This window comes from Labeo rohita, chromosome 4 (genome assembly GCF_022985175.1).
Source record: "Labeo rohita strain BAU-BD-2019 chromosome 4, IGBB_LRoh.1.0, whole genome shotgun sequence".
NCBI classification, from domain to species: domain Eukaryota; kingdom Metazoa; phylum Chordata; class Actinopteri; order Cypriniformes; family Cyprinidae; genus Labeo; species Labeo rohita.
The window spans coordinates 24,463,377-24,490,876 of NC_066872.1; the positions used below are offsets into that span (position 1 = coordinate 24,463,377).

General features: G+C 34.2%; 1 protein-coding gene across 1 annotated transcript in view; it reads right to left on the bottom strand.

Annotated features, from left to right (window-relative positions):
• Nucleotides 1-827: 827 nt before the first annotated feature.
• Nucleotides 828-27,500, bottom strand: part of vezt (vezatin, adherens junctions transmembrane protein) — a 26,975-nt gene continuing 302 nt past the window's right edge. Inside the window, exons 2-12 of the mRNA XM_051108566.1 lie at nucleotides 22,915-23,052; nucleotides 20,442-20,531; nucleotides 18,269-18,453; nucleotides 17,907-18,188; nucleotides 14,745-14,884; nucleotides 14,501-14,646; nucleotides 13,991-14,319; nucleotides 12,777-12,970; nucleotides 10,506-10,603; nucleotides 6,185-6,389; nucleotides 828-3,933 (exon numbers count right to left, since the gene is read on the bottom strand). Of these exons, the coding sequence (XP_050964523.1) occupies nucleotides 3,419-3,933; nucleotides 6,185-6,389; nucleotides 10,506-10,603; nucleotides 12,777-12,970; nucleotides 13,991-14,319; nucleotides 14,501-14,646; nucleotides 14,745-14,884; nucleotides 17,907-18,188; nucleotides 18,269-18,453; nucleotides 20,442-20,531; nucleotides 22,915-23,052 (2,322 nt within the window). The 3' untranslated portion in view covers nucleotides 828-3,418. The remainder of the gene's footprint in view (nucleotides 3,934-6,184; nucleotides 6,390-10,505; nucleotides 10,604-12,776; nucleotides 12,971-13,990; nucleotides 14,320-14,500; nucleotides 14,647-14,744; nucleotides 14,885-17,906; nucleotides 18,189-18,268; nucleotides 18,454-20,441; nucleotides 20,532-22,914; nucleotides 23,053-27,500) is intronic.

Consider the following 27,500-nt stretch of genomic DNA (forward strand, 5'->3'; position numbering starts at 1 on the left):
TGCGTGACGCGGAATGCGAAATTACAAGCGTCCTACTATGGCGAAGAATTACCTCATTAATGTTAATTAGATCGCGCTGACGCTTCTGTTTAGAGCTTCCAGAAAAGGAATCTAATTAATATTCATGAACATGCATTCGCTATAACGTTTTTTAATTGGTCAGCTAACTAGTGCGTTCTGCTTCCTAGCCAATCAGATAAGACCAATGGGCAAACGTCATTTTATATAATAAATATTCATAAAACAAGCCGAGTGGCAAGCGGAATATTAATGATGGAAATCCATTCACACAAAATGTTTGACAGTGCAGATGTGTTTTTAAATATCCAAAGCGTATTTTATAAAGTTGCTATATAGTCATAATGTTTTAGACATTAAATTCATAATAACGATAGAATTTGTTTATTTGCAATTTGGTATACTATGTTCTTTATGACACCTTTTGTGTGAATCTCACCTAACGCAATGTCCGGGTCATATTTTACAATATAATAAAAATATTAGATTCGATTTTTGTATAATTAAAATAAAGTATAATGTATATGTATACATAATGTGTATGTATAATAAAAGAGCATTCAAAATGTATTGTGATATGTAATATAAATAATACATATATTATTTAAAATATTAAATATATTTTTATATTTCAAATTGTCTAAAATTGTAAATATGTGTCATGTTTTAAACAACAATAAAAAAACAATTATTGTTGTAGTTGTTATAATTATAATATTGTCCAATAGATGGCAGTAACTTTCTCCTAATGGTATGTGTTTCTTATCTGGCGTCGACTGCGTTGATTCACCTCACAAATGACAAACACATATATGTACATGTACTTTATTTCACAAATGAAATGCAAGATTGCCACTTTTGGACTGAGGAAAAACTTTAACCTTTAGAAAAGGCAAAACTGGTGTTGAGTGAGGACAGACACACGGAGACAGTCTCTGTCATGGCCAAGACGATTGTTTGAGAATCATGCATATGCATGGGGGGGAAATTAATTACGAACGTTAGACATAAAAACAGAATACAATTCACACATAAACACTGTTATATTTAAGATTTTGCTCTCTGGCTTTATCAACATTGTCATGAACATTCTAAGTCTCGTTATAACATGTAACTGTAGTTGTAAAGTGCAACAGTCCTTACAAGGGAACGTTGTTTAAGGCAAGTTCAACTGTAGCTTGGTACCTTTTCCACAGTGTTAAGAGTTGAAAGGGGGGGTTAAGTTTAAAACTGGGGTTTGTCTGAAAGGCTGAGGGAGCCTTGAGCATTATTAAAGAAAATCATTAATAAGGACCTGATGATTTGTGGTTTTATGTTTTAAGTGCTTACTTGAGACGCTGAACTGAAAATCTGAGGGAAACAATAAGAAAATCCAATTATATCACTTTCAGGCAGTTTGAAAGCTTGAAACTGGTAAACAACCCTGGTGAAAAAAACAGCATATGCTGGTAGGTATGTTTTGATGCTGGTTTAAGCTGGTCCTTTGCTGGTTTTTGCTGGTCAAGGACCAGCATGAACCAGCAAAGGACCAGCATAAACCAGCAAAGGACCAGCATAAACCAGCAAAGGACCAGCTTAAACCAGCATCAAAACCTACCTAACCAGCATTCCAGCATCAAAACATACCCACCAGCAGACGCTGTTTTTTTCACCAGGGAAATTTGTAATTACTTTGAAGCAATAACCCTGTTAAACTCCAGCTGTGCCTAAACAGAAACTGTCAAAGTTTGATGCAGAAATGAAATCAGGGCAGCTATTTATTTCCCTGAAGAACGACCTCGCAAAAACAAAGGTACAAAATGGAGGCTTCACTGCAGGAAAGATGCTGTCTTTTGTAGGACAACAAACCAGCCGCAATCCAGGAGGTTGTGAGTATTAACTTTGCCTTTTTTGTTGTAATTAATGAGTTGAATTGCATGCATGGGACATATTTGTGACCCTGGAGCACAAAACCAGTCATAAGGGTCAATTTGAATTTGAAAGATTTATACGACATCTATAACATTTATACTGAATAAATCAGCTTTCCACTGATGTATGGTTTGTTAGGATAGGACAATATTTGGCTGACATACAACTATTTGAAAATCTGGAATCTGAGGGTGCAAAAACTTTTGAAAATAGAGAAAATCGCTTTTAAAGTTGTCCAAATGAAGTTCTGAGCAATGCATCATCAAAAACTAAGTTTTGATATATTTACAGTAGGAAATTTACTAAATATCTTCATGGAACATGAACTTTACTTAATATCCTAATGATTTTTGTCATAAAAGAAACCCATACATTGGCCATATTGTTGGCTATTGCTACAAATATACCCGTGCTACTTATGACTGGTTTTGTTGTCCAGGGTCACATTTTACCCCAAAATCTTAAAAGCTAAAAGAAAGCCTATTTTTGGAACAATTAAGATTTTGTGCATTGTTTACTTGACATTATATACCCAAATGTACAGTATTTCCTTCATTACACTAAGAACAAATGTCAAGTTCTGTCATGAAACTCTAGATGGCGCAGGCTGATGGTTCGTTAACGCAAACTGATGATATTCATAGTGCTAAGACACTTGGCACAAGCTGATTCATGTTGCATACGCAGGCAATAAGCTTGCTGCTTTATATTTAAATGCCTGGTTAGTTCCTCCAAAACCCTCCACCTCCCCAGCTCCACCTGTATAGATCTGCTACGGGTTATTATATATGCTACTTGTGCAGCAGCAGCAGCAGCAGCAGCAATAATCTACGACAGCAGTATCAATTCAGCAGCGTAGCAGATCTATTCCGCCAAGACCAAATACATTAACATCGTCATGTACATTACCATGCTAAAACCTTCCGAGAGCTGTCATGAAAGAACTTTATTTATTTTGTGTTGCAATAAAAAAAGATTGGACTTTAGGGGAGGAGTGCTTAATTGTTATTAAAGCAATGTGACAATACACAAAATCTTAAGTGTACTAAAACACACTTCATTTTTCTTTTACTTTAATTGGGGTCAAATGTGACTCAAACATGTTCTTGTTGGGCTTTTTAGGTATTTCTTGTTTTGGTTATTCTGTGTAGGACCTCTGTTACAGTGTTTAAAACCAGGACATGGCCAAGGACATAGTTTTGCACATGTGAGTTTGTATTAGTGTGTATTAATGTTTAGGTTTTGGTCTGTTATTTTGTGTACTAGCATGTGCCAGTCTGTACCTGAGGCCTGTCATGAGGAGAGTGGACGTGGGATGTCACATGAAACATAAATCCCCCAAACACACACACACAAATATAAACACTTTAAAACGGAGACGTACCAAAAACAGATTCACACACACACCAGCTACATCCAATGATGTCTGTGACCTGAAATCAAGCTCAATAAATACAACCAAAAGGATGAGAATAAATATCTTGCTGTTTCAGTCCTCCTCGCTATCTCTTGTCGGTGGTGACGTCACTTCGGCTTCCTCCTCCGAGTCCCCGTAGGTGCATTCCTGCATGTGTGTGAACGTATGCGAGCGCGCTGCTACCTGGGCGGCCAGGGCGGAGCTGAAACTGATCGCTTCTGAGCCATGCAGTTCTGTCAATCTGTCAATCACAGAGAGAGTGGGCACTCTGGGTGTGAGTGGGTGTGTCCCATCATGCCCGTCATCTATGAGCCCGTCTGATTGGAAGAGCTGTGTTTCCTCCGCAGTCTCCTCGGTGGTATCTTTAGCTGCCCCAGTTACATCAGAATTTCCACAGCAAAATTCAGTAACAGAATCTTTCTCTCCTTCCGCCTCACTAAGAGTTTCAGTCTGCTGTTCACTTTCATTCTCCTCTCCTTGTTGGGAAACATGGTTGTCTGTGGTAGTCATGGATTCTGAAGAAATATGCGATTCTAAAGAGTTTGTGTCTGTTTGTGATGCGTCCTTAGCAAATGGAGCCAGAGCAGCTAGAAGGACAAAAAAAGACGTTAAAAAGTGTAGTTTTTGGAAGCCCATTTCTGCCACTGAATAAAAATAAAAAGGTAATTGCGACTTTTTATCTCACAATTCAGACTTTTTTTCTCAAATCACAATTCTGAAAAAAAACATTTAAATTCTAAGAAGAAAAAAAAGGCAATTCTAAGAAATAAAGTCAGAATTGTCAGATATAAACTCGCAATTCTGACTTTATAACATGCAACTGTAAGTTTATACCACGCAATTCTGATGAAAAAAGTCAGAACTGCGAGATAAAAAAAAAAATCACAATAACTTTTTTTTATTTTGTATTCAGTGGTGGAAACTGGCTTCCATAAACACTTGACTGTAGAAAAAAAAAAGGTTAAATTAGTCAATCTATATGATAAAGTAAGTTTGCAACAAAAGCTAAAAACCCAGGTTTATTCTAAAATAATTAAGCAAACATTTTTTTTTTTTTTACATTTGAATTGAAATAAAATAAAATAGAAAAATGTGAATGATGAAAATCATAAAACTTAAAAATGAAAAATGTTGCCTGAAATAAGTTTACTAAAACCTAAAACAAATAATAAATAAATAAATTTTAATGTAAAAAATATATCTGAAAAAAGCTAATTTAAAAAAAAAAAAAATGATAAAAAGCACATAAAATTACTAAAACTAAATTGAAAACTGAAAATATTAAGATTAAAATATTTAAAAGCAGTATAATATAACAAAAATACAATAAACACCATAATATAGTATATAAATAAAACTAAAATTGAGAAGTATACATTTTTTCACTGCAAAAAAGTAGTGAAAAACTGCCGTAAAAATGTGTGAACACTAAGTGATTGCTCAAATGGGTTGGATTTTGTTTTTTGTTTTTTTACGAGTTTATTGAAATAAACGGTCTGAACTGATGTGCTAAGCTGGTTTGCACTGTCAAATTAGTATTATTGTCCAAGAAAAATTATTAAGATACATATCTTAAATAGTCATTTTTAATTTAACTGAAATGGACTGTTGTAATAGGGCTGCAAAACGATTAATCATGATTAATCGCAAATAATAATCACATTCAAAATAAAAGTTTGTTTACATACTATATGTGTGTGTACTGTGTATATTTAATATTTAATATGTATATATAAACACACATGTATATATTAAGGAAAAAATATGTTAGATTTATATCTAAAGTATTTATATTTATATATAACAAATTATATACAAGTATAAATATATATACATAAAAAATGTTTAAATACATTTGTGTATGTGTGTATATATATATATATATACAGGGGTTGGACAATGAAACTGAAACACTGGCCAATATAGTGTTGGAGGTTTCATGGCTATATTTATGCAGCCTGGTGGCCAGTCTTTACTGATCGCACATTCCACCAATAAGAGCAGAGTGTGAAGGTTGACTTTGTGCACCCAATAGCTCAAACATTGTACCCTGAAGGTGGTGCCGTGTATTAGGATGATAATGCACCAATACACACAGCAAGACTGGTGACAAGAGTGATTTGATGAACATGAAAGTAAAGTTAAACATCTCCCATGGCCTGCACAGTCACCAGATCTGAATATTATTGAGCCACTTTGGGGTGTTTTGGAGGAGCGAGTCAGGAAATGTTTTCATACACCAACATCACATAGTGACCTGGCCACTGTTCTGCGAAAGGAATGGCTCAAAATCCTTCTGGCTACTGTGCAGGACTTGTATTTGTCATTCCCAAGATGAAATAATGCTGTATTGGCTGCAAAAGGAGGCCAAACGGCATACTAATTGTGCTCTAAACCCAGGTGTTTCAGTTTCACTGTCCAACCCCTGTATATATATATATATATATATATATATATATATATATATATATATATATATATATATATATATATATTTACACACACACACACACACACACACACAGCACACACATGTAGTATGTAAATAAACTTATTTTGAATGTGAGTATTGAATATATATACACATACAATTTTTTTTTTTAAATGCATTTTTATATACTGTACATAATAAATATACACAGCACACACATATAGCATGTAAACATACACTTATTTTAAAAGTGATTAATCACGATTAATCGTTTTGCAGCCCTGCTGTTGTATGAACTAAAACAGTCTGAACCACTTAAATTCAGCGGTTAAAAAAAAAAAAAAAACTAAAACATTAAATTCTGTTGTAGTATGTAAGAACCAAGTGTGCATTTGTGCATGTATTACCCTGTTCATTGAACAGCAGAAGCTTGCGCTTGTCTCTCTCTCCATCTGACGTTCGGATTCCCAGGACGGATTTCAGTTCGAGTAAAACACGTCTCGACTCTTCACGTTCACGACGTTGGCGCTCCAGTTCCCATGGTGACAGCATATCCGTGGCCCCTCTCCACTCTGTCTCAGAGTCAGAGTCAGAGACATATGCCTCCAGTTCCTGGCCAAGAAAAGCATTTTTTTTTTTAATCCCAATTAACCACAAATCTCACTGTTTATGAATCGCTCTGCATATCTGATAATAACAACACAGAAATCTTAAGTTTGTTTTGCTTTGTTCCAAAATTTACATCTATGAAATTCTAAAGTTCTTAGTGAAAAAATGTTGATGACAACAATAACAAGCACTATAACTCCAAACAATAAACAACTGAACTTCATTTGGACAAAAATATGAGTGCTGCTTGTTTGTCATGCTGAAATGTAATACTTGTACGAGTCAATGATAAATAATAATTTAATAATAAATGAATAAACAAACCTAGTTTAAAATACATGTGCCTAAAATGGCAAGTAAAAAGAAACAATATATATATATATATATATATATATTTTTTAATTTTCCTTATTTTTTCAGTGTTATTTATTTCCTTGTCAAACTTTTTATTAGTGGAACTTTTTTTTTTTTAAATCATTGCACCGGATGACACCATGACAACATTTTTCTGAACTAAGTGTTACTAAATATTCAGAACAAATAATAAACAGTATTATTAAGCAGTGATTACTGAGGTTCAAGGGCTTCAAGGCATTTAAGCAAATATGGAAAAAGGCATTACATATTGTAACCACCTAAATCAATGACTGGAAAAAAGCATTTTGGCAAATACAGGTAATCTGCCATAGAAATATGTTTTTTTACACTTATGACCATTATAGTGCACCTGTGGTCTGCTCTCCTTGTTTAAAATCACCTGTCGCAAATGGTTTTGTGGTTTTGAGTTTTCCTTTTGGCTTTACAGGGTTTTGACTAGTTCGCAAAAGTAGGTTTTTTACATTTTCTCAATTATTTAACAAACCATTTGATTGACAGCAGTGGTTCTAAAGGAAAAGTTGTCCGGAATGAGTACTATCATGACACAAACATTGCGTGTATGTGCAAAAAACTGAGCAAAGTACATTTGTTTACGGCCTCCTCAGTGGCTGATTTCTTTCAAATTTCTCACAGACCTTTTGGGCCATGAGTCAAATAGGCCCACAGAATTCACCATGTTTTTTTGAGACACGTAAATGTCCTTATAGACACTTGAGGCACTTTGGACCAAGGTCTTGCACAGTGATTTTTATGTTGACAGGACAAATGGTTGCATAGTTATAGCCATTCTTTTTTTTTTTTCTTCTTCTTCTTTTATAGCACCACCAAATGGCCAATCTCTCCAATTTTTTTCTCTGACATTTCAGTCATGTAAAAAAGTTGGGACACCCTGTTGAATTTCATGGTTTTCTGTATCAGGACATAATAAAAAAAAATTGTCTGGTCCTTGGCAGGTCTTAAAATTTGGAAAATAAATCCTTAGATAAACGTCATCACATGACATATCACACAGTGTCATTATTTATTTAAGAAAAATACAGCCAAGATGGAAAGGCCATGTGTGACAAAGTTAGGACACCCTATGAGTCAATTACCTGTAGATCCACTTTTAGCAGCAATAACTTGCATTAATTTTCTGTGTGACTTCATCGGTCTCTCACATCGTTCTGGAGGAATTTGGACCACTCTTCTTTTCAACGTTGCTCCAGTTTATTGAGGTTCGTGGGCATTTGTTTATGCACAGCTCTTACTATAGCATTTGAGTCAGGATGACCTCTGGACTTGGACTGGGCTATTGCAACACCTTGATTCTTTTTTTTTTTCAGCCATTCTGTTGTAGATTTGATGGTGTGCTTGGGATCATTGTCCTGTTGCATGACCCAATTTTGGCCCAACTTTAGATGTCAGACAGATGCCCTCGCATCTGACTGTAGAATACTTTGATATACAGAGGAGCTCATGGCCAACTCAATGACTGTGAGGTGCCCAGGACTTTCAAATCAAGGTGGCTACAAATCAAGCCCAAAATGATCAGTCCTCCTCCAGCATGCTTATCTTTTGGTATGAGGTGTTTGTGCTGATATGCTCTTTAGGTTTTCACCAAACTTGGCGCTGTGCATTACGGCCAAACATCTCCACTTCGGTCTCGTTTGTTCAAAGGACATTATTCTAGAAGACTTGTGTTTTGTTCAGATGCAACTTTGCAGACCTAAACTGTGCTGCAATGTTTTTTTTTTAGATAGAAGAGGCTTTCTTCTGCCAAGCCTTCCAAACATGCCATTTTTGTCCCATATTTTTCTAATGGTATTGTCATGAACTTTATCATTTAACATGTTAACTGAGGCCTGTAGAGTCTGAAGTGTAGTTCTTTGGTTGTCTGCCGTTTCTCTGAGCTTTACACGGTCTGATCTTGGGGTGAATTTTCTGGGACGTCCACTCCTGGAAGGAGAGGTGTCTGTTTTAAATGTCTTCCACTTGTGAATAACCTTCAAATAGTTTGGAAATGGCCGTATTACTCTTCTCAGATTGATGGCAGCAACAACTGCTTCTCTAAGATGATTGCTGATGTCTTACCTCCTTGGCATTGTGTTAACACACACCTGAAGGCTCCAGACCAGCAAACTGCCAAAGCTTATGCTTTTATAGAGGCGCTCAGACTTGCTGATGATCAGTTAATCAAAGGTATTTGATTAGCAGTGCTTGACTGTTATTTACCCTCTTAATTCCAATGTAAACAGTAAGGGTGTCCTAACTTTGTCACACATGGCTTTTCCATTTTGGCTTTATTTTTGTTCAGTAAATAATGACACGGTGCAATTTCCCATGTGTTTTTGTTCATCTGAGGTTTTATTTTCAAAATTTTAAGACCAGCCAAGGACCAGTTTTTTTTAATGATGTCCTGATACGGAAAACCATGGAATTCAATAGGGTGTCCAAACTTTTTCACATGACTGTATGCATTCTGAGTTTGGTGAAGACATTCACCAAACCGCTCAGGAGTTATAGGAATTTCACTAAATTTCGAATGTTTTAGTGTCCCTTTGCAACGGTGAATCAAAGTTCAACTTTTTTTGATAATTATTGATATTCACTCCAGATAATTTTACTGTACTGATTTGGTTCTGATCGGGCAAAAAAACCTAAGACTAGTTTGCAAACGTAGGTTTTGCAAAAAAAATCTATGAGCCAAGGATTCCAGCAACATAAGACACTTGAGCCTGCGAGTGACGGTTTAGGAGCTATGAGTGATTTCATACTCGGCCTCAGGCCGACTGGGGCGAGTTTGGTTTTTGACAGCATCAGTTTTACATGGGGATCGCTGATTCGTGACTATTCTAACAATTACAACAAGGTTTCAGTGCTAGATGCTGCATTAGTGGAGAAAGGACAGCAGTAAACTTTTGCCCATTTGGTGATCAAATAAAGTCTTGTAGACCGCCGCTTGAATTGAACGCGACGCGTCCAGTGTGTGTGATACCGGATAGCTGCGAGTTCTTTTAGATGCGGTGCTGAACTTTTGCCCGTTGTGTGACTAACATATTTTTATATTTTGATTAGATAACCACAAAAGTTCTAGAATAGAAGCAGTTAAATTGTGAAAGTACACAATATCCATATGTATGCAATTTCAATACTGTGGCCTTTGTGTAGATATTTAAAGATGGCCATCTTTAGCTTCATTGTTGATGTAATGGTGGCACTTTACAATATGAGTCCACAATACAATATGAATATTAAGATTGATAAAAGCTGTAGAATAGAAGTATTGTTCCTTGTTAGAGTGTGTTAATTTCAGCATTTACTGTTATATTTTAAAATTTTTAGTTGCTTTTGATAAGCAATGAACTGTAATGATCAATATATAATTAATATTTGTATTCATTTACAAAGCATGGTTTAGTAGGCTACTTTTTTTTTTTTTTTTTTTTTTTTTTTAAATAGAGCACTATTTATTTTCCATTCAGTATCCATTTGAAAAACTATCAGTCGATTAATCGGTTTCGGCCAGTGTGGTCCAACCATCGGATAAAATCCAATATCGGTTGACCTCTAATTATGTGTAAATATAAACTGTATTTATGGTCTTTTTGAATAAATGAATAGATTTATAGATAAAATGAGCATCATGTCATTGACCCACATCAACAATAAAAATAAAGCTTGCCATAAACACCACTAATAATACAGATGCTAATAATTCTTTCATGCTTGAAAGTACACACACACACACAGACACAGTACCTGTTCCTCTGGGACAGGGTCTCTGTCCTGTATGTGTGTAATGGGGGCAGGAGGAGGGGGATCTGGGGCAGCCGTTTCCTCTGGCTGATCTGAACTCTCTGTGGAACACACAAAAATACACAGTATCCTGTTAATGTGTCCCCTTTCAACAAATGACACAGGACAAATTCGGTTTCTAGATTTTACGCACTAAAATCTATTGAAATTAAACGTCATTGTTATTAATAAGGCCAAAATAAAACCTGACAAGAAATTTATAGAAAAAATATATAGAAAATAAATGTATATAAATATAGAAAACAACACTGATTCCAGTTAAAAAGTTCATACAGGTTCAAATTTATAACAAATAAATATCTGCTAATGTCATATATAAAATAAATAAAATAAAATAAATGGCTGGCATGAGGTCATATTCATATTTTACACACATATTTGGAGTCATATTTTCATATCCTGTTTTTTTTTTTTTAATCTGTTCCAGCCTGTAATGGCCGCTGAAATGCATTACTGGATACTGGAAGTAATGAAGTTATTCCCTAAAAATAGCTGCTGTTGTTTGGCATCCATGTGTAGACGTGCAAAAATACATCTGACAACTGCATAACTGAACTTTGACCTTCTTACATTCAAACCAACAGCCCTGAGAGGGGTCATAATACGGACGCTGGGCGTCACACGACCATCATTTGTGCATTGTGGCCTAATTCTCTAAAGGACGTCACCCACCGCATCCCTCTCTCTGTCCTTTTTTACCCTCCTACTTCCCTAAAGCTCCCTAAAATAACTCAAGGGAGGGAAATCAGTTGAATAAGGAACTCTAAAAATATCCCAAGACACACAGTGTTACCAGAGAAACACACAAAGGCTGACGCACCTATTATATGGCGAGGACGTCATTCAGAGAGCTCATAGATACTTATATGGGCATACTGCCCTGTGGCAAAGCTCTCTGCTATATTTTTTGTTTTGATTGGTCAATTCTTGGTTCTTACTAGCCAATTCTTTCTGCAGTGAAATATTTTTCTATAATAACCACATGACTAATAATTACTGGCTGACTGTACAAAATCGTACTTACAATATGTTTTCTGTTGTCTTATGGTTGTTATTTACCCATTTATCAGGATTTGTGACACTGTCAAGAATATTTAAACTACAATAAAAGAAAGGTTTCAATTTTTTTTTTTATAAAACTATTAAATTAAACTACGCTACTAATAATAAAGATCTGTAATGTTCTGGAAGAACTCTCTTATGTTCACAAGGCTGCCTTTATTTAGTCAAAAATAGAGTTAACAGTAATATCATGAAATATTATTACAATTTAAAGGAGCTTTTTATTATTACAGTATATTTTAAAATGTAATTTATTTCTGTAATGCAAAGCTGAATTTTCAGCATCATTTCTCCAGTCTTCAGTGTCACATGATCCTTCAGAAACAATTGCAATGTGCTGATTTGTTGCTTAACTATTAATAATAGTATTATAAATTTTGAAAACGGGTCATAAAACTGCATAAAACTTTTTTTTAAATGGGCCCTTGCTTAATAAAAGTATTAATTTATTAGTACATAATGACAATGATTTTTTTTTATTTTTGGGTAAACTACTCTTGTAAGAGTACTGTACCCTATAAATCATGAATTTTTAAATTTTACATGATTTAAAATGTCTCAAATTTAATTTATGTGTCATTTGGGACTAGGACTATACTAAATTCTAACTAGTGCTGGACAATGATTAGTCATGATTAATCGAATCCAAAATAAAAGTTTTTGTGTACATAATATATTTGTGTGTACTGTGTATATTTATTATGTATATATAAATGCACACACATGCACGTATATATTTAAGAAAAATATGTTATGTTTATATGAGGAGTTTATTTGCAAAATAACTCAGATAAATGTTTTTTTATTATATTATTGTTATTGTGTTTTATTTAGTTAGCTGTATTTTTTAGTTATTTTTAATTTAAAAAAAACCCAACTGGAATTTGATTGAGATTACCTGGAGTGCACAATGAAAAAAGATATTTGAAAACTGTTTAAAAAAAACAACAAAAAAAAAACAACTTTATTTTGGATGCGATTAATCGCGATTAATCGTTGTCCAGGACTAATTATAACTAAACTGAAATTAAATATTTTCAAGAACACACTAAAACAGAGTTTAATATGGATTAGCACAAAATGAAACAAAATAGTGATTCATTTAAATTCCAAAGCAGCGTGCTGTGATTGGTTGAGAGGATGACCTCTGACCTGGGCAGTTCGAGACTCGGCGTAGCATGCGGTCGACCTGCGCGAGTGTGTCATCCCAGCAGCAGGTGCTGGCCTGCATGTGTGGCTGCAGCAGCTGGAGGCGCTCCTTCAGCTCCTGATATCCCGCACACGTCATCTCTTCAGTCTCCTTAGCAACCATTAACTTTTCCAGATCATCCTCCAAAATTATGACTCTATAAGGAAAAAAAAACCCTCCTAAACTTTTAAAACAACTACAACTTCAGGTTCATCAGCTTATTCTACAGTAAAATGTAGAATAACTGGGATAGTTTGTGCACTGTATGTCTTTTTTTTTTCCAGTACCAGTCAAGTTTTGATCACAGGAATAAATTACATTTTAAAATATATTCAAATAGAAAGCAGTTATTTTAAGTAGTAAAAAACAGGGCTGTCAAATGATTAATCATGATTAATCGCATACAAAATAAAAGTTTGATTTTGCCTAATATATATGTGTGTGTGTACTGTGTGTAATTATGTATATGTATATAAATACAAACAAATTAATGTATATATTTAAGAGAAATATGATATATACAATTTTTTTTTATTTACATATAAGATAAATCATATAGACATTATAATAAACAGATATATTTGTAAATATATCCTAAATATATACATGAATGTTTGTATTTATATATGCATAATAATTACACAGTACACATATATTAGGCAAACTCAAACTTTTATTTTGTATGTGATTAATTTGCGTATAATCGTTTGACAGCCCTAGTAAAAATATTTCACAAGATTACTATTTTTGCTGTATTTCGGATCAAATAAATGCAGGCTTGGTGAGCAGAAGCGACTTCTTTTAAAAACATAAAAAAATCTTACTGTTCAAAAACTTTTGAATGGTAGTGTATAAAACATATTAAAAAAAATATAGCTGCAAGCAGCGATGACGGGCCCAAGCCATTAGCACAGTCGCCACCCTTTTGGCATCAGGAAAACAGTGCATTTACATTTACAGTAACCCTCTGGCAGTTTGGAAATCAAGTATGTGGACCTCCCCATGTGAAACTATGTCCGGCCCTGATGGCCACAGATTCCACAATGTGTGGAAAGTTTCAAGAGTTTTTGTGTATATTAAGGGCCCCAAAACCCCCCCAAACATTGAAACAAATAAAAAAAATAATAATCCCTTTGGGATTGGGCCCTAATAACAACAAACACTAAGAAGTGCTTACTCATTTAAGAGCGTTTTCAGGTGAAGTTGTAAACTGCGGACAGACGTGTGCAGAGAATTGAGCTCTCTACACTTCTGTTGAGCGCGTCCATTTCTTTCTGCAGGCAGCGACTGGTGATGTGTCTCAAAGTAGCGATGGAAATCATAGCTGCGTTGAAGCTCACCGAGGCAAGCGGCCAGGGTGCGATGAAGAGAGTCAGTAATCAATGGGACGCTGCTGTACGTGAGGGGGCTGGGCCTGGTGTCTAGCTCCTCCCTCCCCGGTGACAGCAGCAGAGCTAACCGCCGAAAAAACTCTGAGCTCTGCCCTACCCACAACTGGAACAACATCTGCAAAACAATCAATGTTTATTGAAGAGAATAACATGCGTTTATGTCAACAATAGGGATGGGCAATATATTGAATATTTACAATACACTCATAATAATTTTGTTAATGCAACTACTAATAACAATCGAAACATCAAGATGTTCATCCATATCAGCCCTAATCAACACTGAGTTTTCATACCTTGAGTGCAGGCAGACTGTAATCATTGGTCAGTTCTTGCGCCTGCTCGTCAGAAAGATGCTCCACCCCCAAACCGAGACCAAGCTCTCTGATTGGCACGGTGGACACGTAGTTGGTCACATTGTCAATCTCCGAGTTCAGTGGAAATGTAAAACACAGTCAAGGACTTGACCAAGTGTATTAAATGTTAAGAAATCACATTGTTAAATTCTATTGATCACAATTGATGTTGTTGGATCAGGATATGACTTGAGCATGACGCATGTGGCGAGGCGAGACGCTCGGAACGCGCAGCGAAGACTCTGATAGGCCGCCTTCCGTAGACCAATCAGCTGCTGGTTGCGAAGCTGCCCCGCCCTGTTAAAGGGACAGGCGCCACTCACCCTGTCGAGTAAACTTGACAAGTGAAACGTGATCCAACTGTGCAGACGTCCGAGAACCATCAGGGCAGACACACATCACATACAACACATATAATGCTACTAGACTAACACTATGTAACAAATGTAACGCATAGAACACAAAAATTACATGAATAATGACAAACTAATACACTGCAGTTCAAAAGTCTGGGTCAGTAAGATTTGTATGTGTGTGTGTGCGTGATTTTTTTTGAAAGAATAATAAATGATACGTGAAATGTTATAATAGTTTCTATTTCAATATATATTTTAAATATAATTGATTTCTGGGTTGAAAGCTGAATTATCAGCAGCCATTACTTCAGGCTTCAGTTGTAATTGTTATCAATGTTGAAAACTGTTTTTTAAATTTAATTTTAATTGATTTAATTTAATTTAAAAATTAATTTAATTTAAATATTATTGTTTTTTTGTAACAGAAGGAATTTCTTTGAAGTAATAACTCTCACTGACCCTAAACTTTTGAATGGTAGAGTATATTTCTAATATCTAATATTTCTGTATCTAGTGAAAGACAAATTATACTTAACATGCACACCACAGGGCACACAATGCACACAAATCTCATTTATATGTAACTAAGTTAGTAAATCTATATTTAAACATACACAAATATACATAAGAGGTATTCATTTATATAGAGGACATGCCAGTAACAACACACATGCATTATACTTATTTTTAAACTTTAAAAAATATATATATACTATTTTTGTCATTTTTATGGTGAGCCCGAATAAAGAATCATTCTTTGCAAAATTACAAATGTATACTAAATGTTTATATGGCATGCCAAGTTAGTAGTCCTGCATTTTAAAAACAGCTTAAGATGTCAAATTCTAAGTGCTGAAATTCGCAGTGATTCAAGCTCATATTTCTACTCAAAATGAGGAACATTCAAAACTACAAGTCATGCAAAATTGAACTGCTTCTCCAAAACTCCGGAAATAATAACATGGAGCAATTAAATCGAATAAATTTCATACCAAACAGGAATATAGTTAAAATAAAATAAAAATGTAAAAATGAAGTATGTAATATTTTTTTAGAAAAAACCTTCTCCTATGCCAGATTAATGTCCAAATTCTAAAGTAATCTATAAATTTGCCATTCATGATGTCACGTTAACCAGAATTTTACTCAGCTGGTTTGAATGACGTTAAAATGGAGTGTTTAGGAAATCAGTTTGAAAAGAGTCACACACTTCAGCTTTAAACAACTAAAAACCAGTTTGCAAAAATAATACAAAACAGATAAAGAAATAATCACTAATTGTCATGCACAAAACAAAATTTCAACCAACTGAAAAACACTGCAACATGGAAGCTTACGTTCTCTACGGAATAAAAAAAATTCAAAAATCACAATTTTTCTTAAAAAATACTTATAGTTTATATCTCACAATTCAGACTTTTTTCTCATAACTGTGAGTTGATATCTTGCAATGGCAAATTTACATCTCTCAATTTTCTCAGAATCTTGTCATTTCAACATTTTTTTTCTCATAATTGTTTATATCTCGCAATTGTAAGTTATAAATTCAGAAATCAGAAAAAAAAAAAGTTAGAACTGTTAGTTTACATCTAGAATGCACAAAATTCTAAATGTGGGTGCAGTCAGGTCAGGTGTCTTAAAAAAAGGTTAATCTCTGAGAAAATGTAAACTTAGAAAAAAGTAAAAACTACGAGATGTAAACCCAGAAAAAAAATAGCATGTATTTTGAGATGTAAGCTAGCAATTGTGACCCTGGACCACAAAACCAGTCTTAAAGGAGAAGTCCAGAACAACAATTTACATATAATGTACTCACCCCCTTGTCATCCAAGATGTTCATGTCTTTCTTTCTTCAGTCATAAAGAAGTTGTGATTTTTGAGGAATAAAATTCAGGATTTTTTTCGATATAATGGACTGCTATGGTGCCCCAAGTTTGAACTTCCAAAATGCAGTTTAAATGTGGCTTTAAACAATCCCAAATGCGGTTGTAAATGATCCCAGCCGAGGAAGAAGGGTCTTGTCTAGCTGAAATGATCGGTTATTTTCATTAAAAAAAAATACCATTTAAATACTTTTTAATGTCAAACGCTCGTCCTGTCTTACTCTCCCTGAACTCTGTGTATTCTGGCTCAAGACAGTTAGGATATGTTGAAAAACTCCAATCGTACTTTGTCCCTCAACGGCTGGGATTGTTTACAACTGCATTTGGGATCGTTTGAAGTCACATTTAAGCTGTATTTTGGAAGTTCAAACTCGGGGCACCATAGCAGTCAATTATATGGAGGAAAAAGGTGAAATGTTTTCCTCAAAAAACAATTTCTTTACGACTGAAGAAAGAAAGACATGAACATCTTGGATGACAAGGGGGTGAGTACATTATCTGTAAATTGTTGTTGTAGAAGTGGACTTCTCCTTTAAGTAGTACGGGTAATATATTTGTAGCAATAGCCAAAAAATACATTGCATGGGTCATAATTAACAATTTTTTTTTTATGCATTTTTTTTTGTTACCGTAAAAATATCAAAACTAAACTTTTTAATTAGTAATATGCATTGCTAAGAACTTCATTTAGACAACTTTAAAGGCGATTTTCTCAATATTTTGATTTTTTCTTTTTGCCCCATCTGATTTTAGATTTTCAAATACTTGTATCTCAGCCAAATATTGTCCTATCCTAACAAACTATACATCAGAGGAGAGCTTATTATGATGTATAAATCTCAATTTCAGATTTCAAATTTACCCTTATGACTCCTTGGAAATGCATAAACGAACGTATACATAAACTTGCAATTTTGAGAAAAAAGTCTGAATTTTAAGATCATAATCATGAGATATAAAGTCACAATTATCTTTCTGATATGTTTATTCTCTGGTGGAACTAAGCTTCCATACATAACATCATATAACATAAAATAAGATGTGACTAAAGTGTTTGGGGACTCTGAGTGTGTGTGTGTGTGTGTGTGTGTGTGCGATGACACTTACAGGGTAAATCCTCGTGAGATGACTTCCGTCTCCTGTATGAGTCGCAGTGATTTGCGAGAAAGACTGGTCAGCGCTCGGCTGTTGTTCACCAAACCCTCCAGCTGGACGGCCAGAGACTGGACGCGACGCTGTAGGACGGCCTTGTGCCACAGAGACCGACCGCGACATGCACACGTGACACACACCAGGACAACACACAGCCACAGAGCCCGCTCGTGGTCAGGGTACGAAAAGCACACGCCGATCAGGACAGCTAGCAGCCCGACCAAAACAGAAACATCCCTGTCACAAAGAAACACGCCAGTTACATATCAAGCTGATTGTACTAAGGTGTTTTTGTTGGTATCGATGTGGGTTTGTACCATATAGAAGGTGTCGAGAGGTAGCGTGGCGCTGGGACAGCAGTGCTGGCACATGGGCAGACGGTATCAGTGGAGCCCAGAGAGAGCACACTTGGATCCAAAAGCTCGATCAGCTCAACATCCTCTTGCAACAGCACATCCTGAGATAACAGACAGCGCAGAGAATACTGGCGGAAGGCAGCGTCCTGCGGGAAAACAAACACAGTTGAACACAATCTTTCTGCGGCAGCAAATCAATGTAATTACCGGATCATCCCACTGCCTTGCAGCAATAATAGGTTTCTGTACTTTAATGCATAAAAGGACCTTGGTCTCTGAAACTCAGTTCTATCAAACAGATTTTGGAATAAATTGATTATTATCAGTTGTATTAAGCAAATCCATTTGGAGATGAAATGTCTAGCATGTTATTTAAAAGGTAAGTGAAACTAAAAAATAAGTTACTTTTAACAAAACTTACTTTATATAGAAGCTTTAACTGAGAAATACATAAAAAATAGAAAGTTTATTGTCTATTTTTTTCCATTTTTATGCCTATTCTAAAATATAATTTATTCCTGTGTTCAGAGCTACATTTTCAGCATCATTACTCCAGTCTTCAGTGTCATGATCCTTCAGAAATCATTCTAATATGCTGAATTGCAGTTCAAGAAATATTTATTATTATTATTATTATTATCAATATTTAAAGCAGTTGAGTACATTTTTTTCAGGATTCTATGATGAATAAAAAAAAGCTTTTGTAATATTATGCACTATACCATTCAAAAGCTTGGAGTCAGTATAACTTAAAAAAAAAAAAAAAAAAAAAAAAAAAAAATTTATACTTTTATTTAGCAAGGATGCTTTAAATTGATCAAAAGTGATGATAAAGACATTTATATTGTTACAAAAGATTTCTATTTCAGATAAATGCTCTTCTTCAGAACTTCCTATTTATCAAAGAAACCTGAAACAAATTCTAAAAATCTAATCAGCTGTTTTCATCAATAATAAAATTAATTTTTTTGAGCAGCAAATCAGAATATTAGAATGATTTCTGAAGATTCATGTGACTGGAGTAATGATGCTAAAATTCAGCTTTGAAATCATGAAATAAATTACATTTTAAAATATATTCAAATAGAAAACAGCTATTTTAAATAGTAAAAATATTTCAATAATCCAATAAGTTTACTGTTTTTGCTGTACTTTGGATATGTTTACATATACGTTATATATATATATATATATATATAACCTCTCTCTCATAAACACATCTGTCAAGTGCTTATACTTGTATTATTTTCATTTTTATATATATTTAGAAACATTTATTTTCGTAATTTTTGCACTACTGTAAATAGTTCATTTTCAGATTCAAAATAAAGGATTTCCACCCTTACCAAATGATTTTGTTCACTGGCTGTTAAACTTAACACAAGATGATTTTATTATTTATGAAACAAACTGTGTTTATGATTAATAATAGTGATTTTCAGGTTTTAAAATTGTGTATTGTGCATTACAATGACTGTAAATATATATTTTAGATGTGGGACTTGCATATTTAGAGTTTGGGTACGCTAGAATTTGGGACAGTTTAATTGTCAAACAAGGCTAATTTTGACTGGCCAATGGACTGGGTTTTTTTTTATGCAGATCTGGCAACCCTGCATTCCACCAAACAACCATTCCCCCCTTGAATGTGACCCTGGACCACAAAACGAATCATAAGGATACATTTTTTTTTAAATCAAGGTTTATACATAATAAATAAATCAGCTTTCCATTGATGTATGGTTTGTTAGGATAGGACAATATTTGGCCGAGACACAACTATTTGAAAATCTGGAATCTGAGGGTGCAAAAAATCGAAATAGTGAGAAAATCGCCTTTAAACTTGCCCAAATGAAGTTCTTAGCAATGCATATTACTAATCAAAAATTAAATTTTGATATATTTAGGTTAGAAAATGTACAAAATATCTTCATGGAACATGACCTTTACTTAATATCCTAATGATTTTTGGCATAAAAGAAAAACGGATAATTTTGACCCATACCCACTGTTGGCTATTGCTACAAATATACACATGCTACTTAAGACTGGTTTTGTGGTCAAAAATATTTCTGTGATTATGCGTATTTTCTACAGGACTGAAATCCAGCTATATGTTGAGCTTCATTCTCACCAGCTGCTGCTCCTGCCAGCGGGTGGCGCTGTCTCGATGCAGAGGATTCAGACTGCGCAGAGCATCAACCAGCCTCCAAACACCACCCTTCTGCAAAAACACACAAACAAATGCCTAAAGCACACTAGATTTGTGAGGAAAAACCAACATAGTTCATGCTATCGCTCATCAGAGCAAGACTGTGAGCAACTGAATACTGAATAACTGTTAATGTGTGAATGTGGGCAGCCATATTTTAATGACTTAACACTTGTCATGGCACAGAAATTACCATTTCTAAATTCTCAGGATGGATGGGAGAAAACATTTTGTGTGAGTATGCCTACACAGTACATCAAACTTATCCTGCACTTTTTTTTTTTCAGTCAATAAAACAATACCTGCCTACCTACCTGCAACTAACTAGCAATAACATCATTGTGACGTCAGCAAATATGCCAAAATGTTTCAAACATACTTTTCCAATAAGAAATACATCAACCAAGGAGACAAAAATTGCAGTTAGTAATGTAATCCATTACACTACACATTTTAAGTAATATAATCAGCCTACTTTTTGATTACTTTTGACCTAACTTGTTTATCACATCAATGCTTTTCAACGAAAATATTAAGCAGAACCGTTTTAAACAGTGATAACAATAAGAAATGTTTTCTTAGCATGATTTCTGAAAGATCACGTGGCACTGAAGAACGAATGACTGCTAAAAACTCAGGAATAAATTACATTTTAAAATATATTCAAATAGAAAACAGTTGTTTTAGTAACTGTAATGATATTTTGCAATATTACAGTTTTCATTGTATTTTTGACATATAAATGTGGCCTTGGAGAGCATCATGTTTCATATACAGCTTTAGGCTTACAACAGTCCGCAGACCCGATTATTGATTCCTGTCTGGGTCATGATCACACAAACCACATGTCTGTGGTTTTTAACATTTTAGCCTACATACTAAACATTCCCCCGAAAACAAAGAAATTTACTGAGAATACAAAACATTTAAAGAAGCAAACCTCAGGTGTTATATCTTTAAATGTCCTAACAAGCATGTTGTAAATCAGAAAGAAAGTGACTGTAGTTTTAGCAAAGTATAATGTGCATTCAGGCTCCCACACTGAGGAGGTTTTGCCCGTTTTGTCTTCTTTTCTTTCTTCACGTCTTTAGTATTCCGTTGCTGTAGGACTCACATTCTAGATGCTTTGAGTGTGTGTCAGGCAACTAAAGAATAGAAAGTGTGTGCGTGTGTGTGTGAGACTGGGAACACAAACAGGGACAGCCTGAACTGTGTAAACTAAAGACAATAATGATGTTCTCTGTGGAAACGATCCAAATAAATTCTAAAATAAAGTGTGGAAACAAAGGAATGAGCTCTATTTACACACTGAGTGGAATTACAGCACATTCCCAAACAAGACCGGACAATTCGTCAGTCATTCATCACTTCCCGTTCCTGAGGTGACCGTGAAACCGGCCTTCACAGTTTCACACTGGTGACTATTGTAACAAAAGCCAATTGTAACTCATTTTTTCCCCCCCAATTACAAACAATGTGGAGAGATGATACTTATTCAACACATGCTTAGTAAAGTTTGTTTTTTTTAATTGAGACAAGGGAGAATGTGTACTCCCAATAAAAATAAATGATTATGTAAAAATAATTTTTGATATCCAATTACTTCAAATTAAATTACTTCAAACTACTTTACAAGAGTACCATGATGCGGAAGAGAAGAAATTGTTAAATAAAGTTATTATTTTTGTTTTCTTTGCCCATAAAAAGTCTTCTCGTAGCTAAGGTTGAACCACTGATGTCATATGGACTATTTTAATAATGTCCTTACTACCTTTCTGGGCCTTGAACCTGTGTGTTGCTTTCTATGCAGGGTCAGAAAGCTCTTGGATTTCATCAAAAATATCTTAACTTGTGTTCTGAAGATGAAAAAATATCTTACGGGTTTGGAACGACATGAGGGTGAGTAATTAATGAGAGAATTTTCATTTTTGGGTAAACTATCACTTTAATTCAATGTCTAAAAATGTACATTTCAGCACTTTGTAGTCTAAGTTCCCATCCACTTTCATTTAACACTAAAAGTGCAGTGTGAACATTCTGCTAAACTACTTTTTTAGTGTTACATTGAACATAATGTCATCCAGGTTTAGAAAAAAAAAAAGCTGGGATATAAATAATGACCATAATTTTATTCTTACGCACAGAATATTTCATATTAGATCCGTCTGGTTCTAATTTGACCGTTCGATGTATTTCAAAAGCTGCTGGTTACAAAACAGTATTGAGATTAGCATTTAATCCGCTTCCGTTCATTCAAGCAACACAGCTCAAGTTTACAAAAATGTTTCGTTTTTTCCAAGGATTAAGTACTTTCATCAAACAGGCAAGGGTCTTTAGAGACTGTAGTTGCTGTATGTACTATTAGAGTATTGGAAATGTAAGTGCTGACACTCACTCTGTGAGAAGCGAGGATATCCTGAGGAAACTGTGCCTCCACTCCACCAGCGTTTGGCTCCTCCTCTTGAGAAACGGGAGAACATGCCTCAAAATCTGTGTGTCCTAGATCCTGCAAGTACTGGAACAGCGGAGAGTTCTGGAGGGGCAAAGAGACACGACTCTAAATAAACATTGGTCAGTGACAAATGAGGATGTTCCAGAATGACGAAAAGGAAAAATGACTTAAAATCCAGGCTTTTATGGAATACTATACTTATTTGGTTTAAAGGGTTGTGATAAATGTCAAGTAGTGCAACCACCAAACAAAAAGTAAATAACATTACATTTGCAGTATGCAAATGTATACGTCCTAAACCATTATTTCCAAAAATGTTTTAAAACACATTTAATGGTAGAATGCTTTTTTTTATGATGAATATCATGAGGTTTTATTGAGGCTATTCGATTTGACTACCTAAACTAACCTTGCCATGTCATAAAAATGCACTATAATATGATTAAAAATAAATAAATAAATAAATAAATAAATAAATGTATGATGACTGAATGTTGGCTGTAACACAGTGACCCAACAAAAAGTTTTCTATATTTTTAGATAGATATCTGCAAAATGATTTTTTTTTACCAAAATAAGAGAGATCATACAAAATGCATGCTACTTTTTATTCAGCACAGACCTGAATAAAATATTTCACATTAAAAAAAAATCATCTATATATAGTCAACAAGAGAAAATAATAGCTGAATTTATAAAAATGACCCAGTTCACATACATTTAATACTTAATACAGTGTTGTTAGCTGAATGATCCACAGCTGTTTTTTTGTTGTTGTTGTTTAGTTATAGTTCTTTATGAGTCTCTTGTTTGTCCTGAACAGTTAAACTGTGCGCTGTTCTTTAGAAAAATCCTTCAGGTCCCACAAATTCTGTTTTTTCAACATTTTTTGTGTATTTGAGTACTTTCCAACAATGACTGTATGATTTTGAGATCCATCTTTTCACACTGAGGACAACTGAGGGACTCATATGCAACTATTACAGAAGGTTCAAACACTCACTGATGCTCCAGAAGGATAAACAATGCATTAAGCTGGGGGGTGAAAACTTTTGGAATTTGAAGATCAGAATCAGAATTTAACTTATTTTGTCTTCTGGGAAACACGCAAGTATCTTCTGTAGCCTCTGAAGGGCAGTACTAAATGAAAAAATGTAATATTTAGGCAAAATAAGAAAAATGCACACATCTTCATTCTGTTCAAAAGTTTTCACCCCCTGTCTCTTAATGCATTGTTTTCCTTAATAGTTGCATATGAGTCCCTCAGTTGTCCTCAGTGTGAAAAGACAAATCTCAAAAACATACAGCCATTGTTGGAGAGGGTTCAAATAAACAAAAATGCAGAAAAACCAAAGAATTTGTGGGACCTGAAGGATTTTTCTGAAGAACAGCAGGCGGTTTAACTGTTCAGAGCAAACAAGGTACTCATGAACAACTATTACTAAACAAAACAAACAAACAAAAAACACAGTTGTGGATCATTCAGGTAACAACACAGTAGTAAGAATCAAGTGGATGTAAACTTTTAAATTCAACTGCAGGTTCACCACAGAACATGTGGAATACAAGTTATAGAATATATAACAATTCTATTTTTTACTGTTTGTCAAATCATTGACCTATATGAATGTTAACACATTTCAGTTTTCAATTCATGTTTGTCATCCAAAACAGCAGCCTTTCTTTTAACGTAGCAAAACACACACACACACACACACACACACACACACGGGAACAAATATAATTTGATGAACAAATGAGCGAAAGTAATATGGAGAGGAAGGGAGGAGGGAAAAAGAAAGAGAGGTTATGATTCAGATATCTCTCTCAGGAAGTACAGGGCTGTGCTCTCTCTCTCTCTCCCTCTAAGGAGAAACACTACAATCAACATCCTTTCCTGCCTTATTCCACCCTCACCTCTCGCATATTCCTCACTCTTGTCTTGGATCTTCTCAAACGCACCATTGCTCAACAGAGGTAGTAGATCTGACACTCTTAAAGGTTCCAATTCCAATCAAGCAGAGATCCAGAATCACAGGCTCATTTCGACTCCTTACCATTGCAACTGGATTTGAGTTGCTTAAGAGGTTTAGAATTCTCATATTCTTGTTTCGGTCAAATCCTGCGAGTCGAGGTGTAGGCTGCCACCCGTCGCGAACTTTGGATCTTTTTGCTGTAAAGCTCATTTGCAATGAGAGGAATCGGTTGGCGTGTGTTTATTGATGTGAGAGAGCAGCTAAACCGGCCTGCGGCGAAAGACCTGATTTTTAGGTCACCAAATGAGAGCAAACTGAATCCGACTGTTTTTGTTTTGAAGTCTGGATTGTACGTGGCGATAGAGAGCATTGTAAAAGCATGTCAAAAACCTGGCCAGCACAACACATGCCAAAACAACCAAATAAACAAAGGATTTCCACTTCTGGCAAATGAATTTCCATGTTTTTGACATTTTTGATTAGATTTTTAGATTAGATTATCTGGCCAATGAAATGAAGCATAACTAGATAAAATAAATAAAAATTAAAAAAATAAAATAATAATAATAATAATAATAATAATAATAATATATTATATATATATATATATATATATATATATATATTCAACATTAGATCCATTTAATCATTTACATGACTTTTTTGCCCAATTTCATTTTCATGTATTTATTTTCTAATATTACCTGACACAATATATAAGTAGACAAACATTGGAAATGAAAGGAAATTTTTAAATTTTATTAAAAATTCATTTATTTTCATGACCATGCACAGTGGTATTAAAACTTGTAGTGAGAAGACTGATAAATACCTTCACATTGATGAATAATATATTTTACTTTTATTAAAAGTACATATAAAAATATATATTTTTATTTAGATTGTTAAGTTTTATGCTCATCAAAGTTCCATTTATTTGATCAAAAATACAGAAAGAAAAATGTAAAATTGTGAAATATTATTGCAATTTTAAATAAAAGTTTTCTGTTTTAATATACTTTAAAATACAATTTATTTCTGTGATGCAAAGCTGAATTTTCATCATCATTACTCCAGTCTTCGGTGCCACATGATCCTTCAGAAATCATTCTAATATGCTGATTTATTATCAGTGTTGGAAACAATTGTGCTGCTTAATTTTTTTTTTTCTTTTGGAAAATGTTTTTTTTTTTTTATTCAGTATTCTTTGATGAATAAAAAGTTAAAACAGCATTTTTTTCAAAATAAAAATCTTTTCTAACAATGTTAGTCTTTACTATCACTTTTTTATTAATTTAACAGATCATTGCTGAATAAAAGTATTAATTTCTTTCAAGCAAATGAAAAAAAAAAAAAAAGACTGGCCTCAAACTTTAAAAATTGCTGTTCTTTTTAATGTTTTATTCATCAAAGAATTAAAAGTATCGCAGTTTCCTAAAAAAAAACAACAACAACAAAAGCAGGACAACTGTTTCCAACACTGATTATAAATCATCATATTAGAATGATTTCTAAAGGATCATGTGATATTAAAGACTGAAGTAATGATGCTGAAAATTCAGCTTTGCATCAAAGAAATAAATTCTATTTTAAATTATATTAAAATAGAAAACCACTATGTTAAATAGCAATAATATTTCACAATATTACTGTTTTTTTCTGATTTTTAATCAAATAAAAACAGCCTTGATGAGCAGAAAAAAAAAACAAACATTAAAAATCTTTCTGATCCCAAACTTTTGAACGGCACTGTATATATCAATATTGGCTGATTAAAAACCCATATCCATCATCTAAAGCAACTTTTTAATAAAATAACACATTTTATTTATTTACTAAATTGAATATTAAGTAGTTGATCCAGTTACATTCTTACCCGAATAAATATTGTTTTATTGTTTGCAAGATCTAATACAGATCAATGTATATGACAGCATGGTTTCCCTGGTGATGCATCATTCAGTAGGATGTTGATGTGACATCCCCAATCTTGCCTCTTAAAGGCAGATCAAAACCACACATGCTTTAATACACAAAGGTCTTAATTCAATTTATACATGATAAAACACAACAGACCAGCGACAGACAAACAGAAACTGTCTGCATGTACACTCAGGCGGGGTCTCGAAACCTATGTAGGTGCCTCCCAAGACTGTATTTGGGTCATTCAGCATTTTCAGGCATCATAGTAAATCATAGTATAGCATTTTTGGTGCATTTTAATCTCAAAAACAAGTGTGGTGCCTCCCATACAGCATTTATTAATCTAAAACCTAAGAAACTGCCCATTTAGATAACATTTTTAGTCATCAGTGTCTCAAAACCTAGTGACCTACCTACCTAGTCAACATTTTTGGTAACTTAGTGCTTGACACGCCTGTGTTACTCAAAAATGCTGTCTAGGTAGTGAGCTCACTATGTTTTGAAGCACAGAATGTTCCTTGTTTATACAAGATTTATGTTTACTAACATGTTGTATTATATGAAAACCAAAGCTAACCTACCTCATAGCGGTGTGTATTTTATTGAACCCAAAGTGCTTAATAAGCAGCT